The sequence below is a fragment of the Carlito syrichta genome, unplaced genomic scaffold (genome assembly GCF_000164805.1).
Source record: "Carlito syrichta isolate Samal-C Ts95f unplaced genomic scaffold, Tarsius_syrichta-2.0.1 Scaffold308126, whole genome shotgun sequence".
Classification (NCBI taxonomy): domain Eukaryota; kingdom Metazoa; phylum Chordata; class Mammalia; order Primates; family Tarsiidae; genus Carlito; species Carlito syrichta.
Window position 1 is genome coordinate 298 of NW_007252222.1, and position 5615 is coordinate 5912.

The window sequence follows — 5615 nt, forward strand, 5'->3', positions numbered from 1 at the left end:
GCTGACCTCACTTAAGGTGTTCAATGGTTGCATGCAGCTAATGACCACAGGATTGGATAGCACATTTCTGGTGAATTCCAAAAGAGTCAGGCTTAGGGTGCTAGATGAAAGTTTCAGGTAAATTGAATTTGTTTTTCAGGCCCGAGTCCCAGCCCTTCTGAAAGAAAGCAACTGTGACAAGAGGCTGAAAAGAGGGAGTTCATGCCAGGTCCTGCCACTGCGAACCACCCATTTCACAGAGACCTGTTTCAGAGCTTCAGGGCCCAGACAGAAGATTCTAGAAAGACGCAAGTTCTGATTTGCTTCACCTGAGGCAGTTCTTGGTTTCCTGCGTAGCATGAGTAAGACTTATTATGTTACCACATTCAGGAGCTGTTACGGACTGTGCCACCAGGGATAATGTGCACTAACTTGCAGAACGTGGTGACCTGGGGTTGAGAGGGTTGAGTTTCAAGCTGAGGAGAAAAAATGTACTTTACTAGAGGGCTGGTGAGACCATGGTATCCAGAGAAGATGTAGTCAGCTGACAAAATCCTAAATGACACCTCATTTCCTTCATTTTCCCGTTGCTTTTTCTGCACTTTGAGTAGCTGTCACACCATGTTCATTACTACATGTGGCATTTAGAGTTATGCTAACACTCCTTTTTTGTTGAACATAGATAATAACAAAATGATACTAGAGGGAGGGAGTTTTCTATGCTGGAAGCCCCAAAATATGAGGGGGACACCCCAAAAAAACCAGTCATCTTTTGGAGGGCAGACCCCTTTTAGTACAGGCTTTTCCCACTAGGTAAGTGTTCTAGGAACCCACCAGCATCAGTGTACCAGCTAGCATTGTTGTGAGAGATTGGCTTCAGTTATTGTAATTTTTTTTTTTTTTTTTGTGACTCAACACATTTGCCCATTTCATTTTGGTGGCTTATGAATGCACTTGCCCACACAGCCCTGAGTATTCATCAGTTTTTGACCAAAAATGACATGACCCCCTTACCCTACCCTCCCTATTCACCTGATCTCACCCAGAGTGACTTTTTTCTGTTTGTCTGGGAAAAAGTCTTCAAAGGGAAACATCTTGTGGGTGTGGAAGAGGTGAAACAAAAAACAGCAGAAACACTAAAAGGCACCAAAATTGATGAGTCTAGAAACTGTTTTGAGCAGTGGAAAAAAGTGTCTTGATAGGGGTCTTGCATCAAACGAAGAGTTCTTTGAGGGTGACTGAAGTTTGAACATGTAAGAATAAGTGCACCATTTTTTGAATAAATAAATTCTGGAGCTTTTTGGATTCCTCCTCTTTTGGGACCTGAAATTAATGACTTGTGTATAGTCACCCAGGGCAGACCCAGGAACTAAGCACTGTGCTCTTCACACACAGGTGAGTGTCATAAGCATCTTATCAGAAGGTCTTTTTTAAGAATCAGTAACCATTATTGAGCAAAAGGTTGAAAAACATATTCCTCGTATACAACATTTCATCTTTATTTTAGAGTTTTCTGTGGAAGCTCTAACTCAGGGTTAAAGACAGTAAGAATTTGCTTACTAATCCCGCCTGAGTTGTTTTTTTGGGGGATATTATGTTGACTGAAGATAGAGGGTTTCACCTCTGTGTTCCTGAACATGTTAAGTGACTCTTCTGTTGTATTATTTTTACAAATTTGTCAGGTAGTCACAAGGAACATAAATTGTTGCTAAATTAACAAAATACAGTTTTTACCACACCCAGTGAAAAATGCAGGGTTAAGTGGACTTAATATCAGAGATGAGTGCGTTCAAGTGCTGCTGCCTTTGTGTGGTCCTTCTGTCCCTTTTCAAGAGTCAAAGTGACATTCCCCATTGGGAAACCTTTTCTCCAGTTGGGTGTGATGAGAATTTTAGGCAGGTGAATGCAGACATGTCTCGATCATGATGGGATTGCGTACCAGTAAAACCATTGTAATTGTCATAATTGAGAACTCCTCTAAAGGAATTATAAGGCAGACCAAGTCTCTCATGACCCCCTTGTTCTTTCCTCCTCTCCAGGTGAACCTTCACAGGCCTCTACTCTCTTCCAGGAGCAGCACAAAATGAACATGGCTCAGGTACATTTGGTTCTGAATATTCAGTTTGTTTTACAAACTTTTTATAAGGGCTTTTTAAGGATTTTGTAAGGGTTTATGTATCTGTATTTTAATATGAAAAGGTAGAGACAGAAAAGGGTCAGACACATTCATAGAAGATACAGAAATACAGAAGACTAGAAGAGCAAAGGTGGCATGTGGGTAGATAGATGCAGATCTTTTGCTGGTACACATTTACCAAATTGAGCTCCACATTTATTTCTGTGGTTTTAATTACTTTGGCAGAGTATCCGACATTATGTAACGGTTTACATTGATGAGAAAAATAAAGCAAACTGATTCCTCATGAAATATAAAAATGAAGATAACCTGATGTAATTGTTGTTCTACAAGGAGGTGACTTAATGATAACTCATTATATAGCATAGAATGTTTTCTTTACTTTTTACTCTATAGAAGTAGAAAATGTCATGTTGAGCACTAACTCACTCGTTACTCACTCACTTCTCAAGAATTCAAACACTGGGTTAAATTAGACATTTTTGCGATGAATCAACTGAATGTCTTTAAAAATCACACTCCATAAATATTCTGAGTTTCCTTGATACTCAGGTTCTTTAGCAGATGATTTAAAATTCTGTTCTTTTTCAGATGTCTCCACACTTTGCATTCAACTTCAAATGTCTGTGTGATGCCTTGGTTTTTCTTCCCACTTGCCTGTGGCTTCCAGTGGCCCTACTGGTTTTTAATCAAATTCGGTGGGCATTGTCTTATCCTTTCCTTACTTGACTTTTCTTCACCACTTGCCTCTGCTTCTCACTCTGTCCTGGAATGTTTCTCTGTGAGTGATACTTTCCACTGGTCTGTCCTTCCCCTGCTGCCATCTCCATGAACTCATCATCTCCTCTTGTCCTATTGACTTTGAATATATCGTCCCGTTGCCCTCTGTTCATCATGATTTCTCATTTCAAATCAACTTTGAATATGATAGGTAGCGTCTCCCTTGCGGCTTTCAAGATTATCTCTGTCTTTGGCTGCTTTAAAACTTTGATTATAATGTATCCAGGTGTGAATTTCTTTCTCCAAGATGATCTTACTTTTAGTTGATCTTTTGGAGTGTGTAGATTAATCATGTCATTCAAATTTTGGAACCTCTTGGCCACTGTTACTTCAAAAATTGTGTTAGACCCTTTGTGTCTCCCTTCTCTGTCCTGTACTCATTATGCATATGTTGGTAAGCTTGATGTTGTCTTATGGTTCATTTGTTTGTTATTACTTTTTTCTTTCTGTTTCTCACTGCACAGTCCCAATGGACGTGTTATCTTAGTTGCTTCACTCTTTTTTCCACCTACTCAGCTCGGCTGTTGAATGGACTGTTTTGGTGAAATGTTCATTTTAGTTATTGTACTCTTTAATTTTAGAGTTTCTGTTTGGTCCTTTTTATAATTTCTGCCTCTTTTATGTCTTTATTTGGTGACATACTTCCCTTCAGTCCTTAGATATTTCCTTTAGGCCCTTAACCATATTTAAAATAACTGATTTAAAGTCATTGTCTAGTTAAGTCCAATATCTGCTTTCTCAGGAGCAATTTCTGCTGATTACTTTTTTCCTCCATATAGGTCTTACTTTTTTTTTTCTTATTTTGTAATTTTTTTTTTTACGTTGGAGTTTCACTCTTTGCCACCCAGACTGGAGTGCAGTGGCATGCTCATGGCCACTGCAGCCTCAACCTGCTGGGCTCAAGCAGTCCTTCCACTTCAGCCTTCCAAGTAGCTGTAACTACAGATGCACGCAGCACACCAACCTAGTTTTTGTGATTTATTGTAAAGACAAGGTCGCCAGGTTGCATACGCTGGTCTCGAATCCCTGGACACAGACAATTCTCTTGCCTTGGTCTCCCAAAGACCTGGAATTACAAACTGAGCCCCTGTGCCTGGCCATGTTTTATAATTTTCATTGTTGGAAACAGGACATTTTAATAAAATATGGCAACTCTAGAAGAATTTCTCTCCTCCCAGGGGTTGTTGTTGAAATTTGTCCATTGAGTGTTTTGTTTTGACTTGAAGTCTCATTCTCTCAGCCAGGATGGAGTGAGGTGGCATGTTCACTGCCACCACAGTCTCCATCTGCTGGGCTCAGGTGATCCTTCCGCTGTAGCTTTCCAAGTAGCTGGTACCACAGGTACATGCCACCATGCCCGGCTTATTTTTTGATTTATTGTAGAAACAAGGTCTTGCTATGTTCAGGCTGGTCTCGAACCCCTGGGTTCAGGCAATCCTCTTGCTTCTGCCTCCCAAAGTGCTGGGATTATAGGCATGAGCCACTGTGCTTGGCCTGTCCAGTCACTTTTAAAAACAAATTCAGTAGTGCCTGTATTTGTTGTGTGTGGCAGCAGAAGTCTCTGCAGAAATTTCCTTAAATGCCTGAAACCAAGCATCTCAGTCTTTACCAGGGGCCTTGTGAGTGCTGTGGCATTTCTTCTGCAGTCATCCAGGCCATGTACTACTCTGTATTAGTCTTCACTTCCTGCTTTCTCCAAACCTTAAGGTCACTCAGAAGTGACAGCTTATAGCCTTCTCATATCCTTCCTGAGCATATCACAGTGCTGGGTATATTCTCAGCTCAGTGTATATAGGTGGGCTTCTCAATTCTCAGGAATATAGCAGAGTTTTTCAAAACCTTTATGGACATTTCATCCTCCAGCTTGTCCTTTAAATAAGTTTTAAAGTTTTTTATTAAGTGATTACTTATCCCAACTGTTTATCCACCACCCCAGGTAGCAGGTAAGTTAAAGTTGCCTTTGTATGTTTTTGACTAATGCCATGGAACACAGGTTTTTCATCCTGGGTGAAAACTCTGAGTCAATTCATTAATCAGTCTTGCAAGTGAGGTCTTCAAGGGAACCATCTTATTAGGTCAAATAATTACAGTTTTTTGGGAGCAAGCCTTTGACACCTCGAACCCACTTCTGCCTCCTCCAGCGGTTGCCAGGCTGCTGGTTTTTGCTCTTATCTCAGATGATTGGTTCTCAAAGCTAATGTGGAACTGGAGAGGGCTGGATGAAAATAGGACAAGTTAAGATGATGCGGAACTATGGTTCTCCCTATGTTGCAGCCTTTTAAAAATATTTTCAATTTTTTTTTCAATTGATGTCTCACTGTGTCATCCATGCTGGAGTGATACGGCTACTGCAGCCTCAACCTGCTGGGCTCAGGCGATCCTTCCATCTTAGCCTTCCTAGTAGCTGAAACTACAGGTGTGTGCCACCACGCCCAGCTAATTTTTTCATTTATTGTGAGACGAGGTTTTGCCAAGTTGCCCAGGCTGTTCTTGAACCCCTGGGATCAGGCAGTCCTCTGGGATTACAGGCATAATGTATAAATCTTTTTGGTATAAATATTCTTGTATAGATTGCTTGAAGCCTTTGATTAGCTTGCAGAAAAAGTTGATTCTGTAATTGCTGCCAGTTTCTCATTACTTTTATGGAAGAGAGAATTTTCTCAACTTCAGTATTTTTGCTGATATCACTTGTTAGCTTGAATTTGAAGTCTTTTGGTAT

At 40.5% G+C, this 5615-nt stretch overlaps 1 protein-coding gene across 1 annotated transcript in view; it reads left to right on the plus strand.

The window, feature by feature from the left end:
• Positions 1-228: 228 nt before the first annotated feature.
• The window catches only part of LOC103267404 (zinc finger protein 510-like), a gene marked incomplete at its 3' end in the record, with an annotated part of 7079 nt that continues 1692 nt past the window's right edge, over positions 229-5615 (plus strand). Inside the window, exons 1-2 of the mRNA XM_008065000.1 lie at positions 229-341; positions 2019-2077. Coding sequence (XP_008063191.1) covers positions 338-341; positions 2019-2077 — 63 coding nt within the window. The remainder of the gene's footprint in view (positions 342-2018; positions 2078-5615) is intronic.